The sequence below is a fragment of the Diachasma alloeum genome, unplaced genomic scaffold (genome assembly GCF_001412515.2).
Source record: "Diachasma alloeum isolate Michigan unplaced genomic scaffold, Dall2.0 Dall_scaffold_00667, whole genome shotgun sequence".
Lineage (NCBI taxonomy): Eukaryota > Metazoa > Arthropoda > Insecta > Hymenoptera > Braconidae > Diachasma > Diachasma alloeum.
The window spans coordinates 73,056-74,367 of NW_021680799.1; the positions used below are offsets into that span (position 1 = coordinate 73,056).

The following is a 1,312-nucleotide window of genomic DNA, read 5'->3' on the forward strand; positions in this document are numbered from 1 at the left end:
TCACATACAATTTTAGATAAAATTCAAATAGAAAGCTTATAGAAATCCTATAGAAATGCGACAGAAATCTTATGGAAATCCTATAGAAATCCTTATAGAAATCCTAAGAAATCCTATAGAATTTCCTTGCGAATTCGCTAAGACTTCTATTGAATTTTTTTATACGTGATGATATTCCTTTTAAACGAATCTCAGCTCTAACATCGTTATTTCTAGATTCATTGAAGAGTATGTAAAATGTATGAGACCAGTTTCATTAGCTCTACAAATCCTGCAGGGTGACACTGACGTCAGTTATGGATATCTCCTCCCCACACTTATTTCGACGAAGAACAAATTAACGAAATTGCTCAGTGAAGATTTGACTTATTGTAAGCCATTGGTCACTGTCCTGGCAACGAGCTTGCAAACCAGGTAATCGTGTTGCGATGTCCGTGTTGATATCCTCGAATATATAATAATTATATGCTTTTTGATACAGATTTTCCAATTATTTCAATGTTGACGAGGATGGAGAGGCTGCGGCTGTAGCAGCGGCAGTTCATCCTAAATTTAAACTACGCTGGCTTCCATGTTTGGACACAAGCGCTCAAAAGAACGTTAGGAATGCCATTACAAATGCCATCATTTCCTGCCGTAGCCCCTCAGAAAATATTCAAAGTAAAGAAGAACCACTCATCGATGGCTTCGATTTTGATGTTGGGGGCCAAACTCAGGCCACTATACAATGTAATCTGGAAATAAGTGCTGATGAGACTGATTTCAGGAGATTTTGCAATGATACCAAAACTGATCTGTCTCTTCTACATGCATACCCTGCAGTCAAAGCAATTTATTTGAAGTTTAACACTTTATTACCATCATCAGCCTCAGTCGAAAGACTTTTCAGTTTTGCTGGGATGTTTGACATTGCAAAATTCAATCGTCTGACTGATGCAAATTTTGAAAAAAGAGTATTGTCTAAAGCAAATCGAGTCATGGAAATTGTAGAATATACCAACGATGACTAGCATTATTTTTCCCAATCCTCATCAGCAGCTAGGGGATATTTCTCGATATTGTTAAACGTTAAAAGTTAAGTTGAGTTTTGATATTGTTAAAAGTTGTCAACAATCTTTCGTTACGTTCATATAATAAAAATGAATTTTTCATAATTTATTTGTTTAAGATGATTATTGAAAAATATTTGTCAGTTATGACAGTTTGATTAAATATTCACCCTCTTCATTTACCGAATTTTGATCACAGAAATAATCGATCAACGATATATTTTGGATGCTGAGTACCTACCACATTCAAGTTTCTATTCATG

General features: G+C 35.0%; 1 protein-coding gene across 1 annotated transcript; it reads left to right on the top strand.

Annotated features, from left to right (window-relative positions):
- The first annotated feature begins 241 nt into the window (after positions 1 to 241).
- Positions 242 to 1,032, top strand: LOC107044049. The gene is made up of 2 exons (XM_015265795.1): positions 242 to 414; positions 482 to 1,032. Exons 1-2 carry the CDS (start codon positions 242 to 244, stop codon positions 1,008 to 1,010), a joined length of 702 nt encoding a protein of 233 aa, XP_015121281.1. The 3' UTR covers positions 1,011 to 1,032.
- The last annotated feature ends 280 nt before the right edge of the window (positions 1,033 to 1,312 follow it).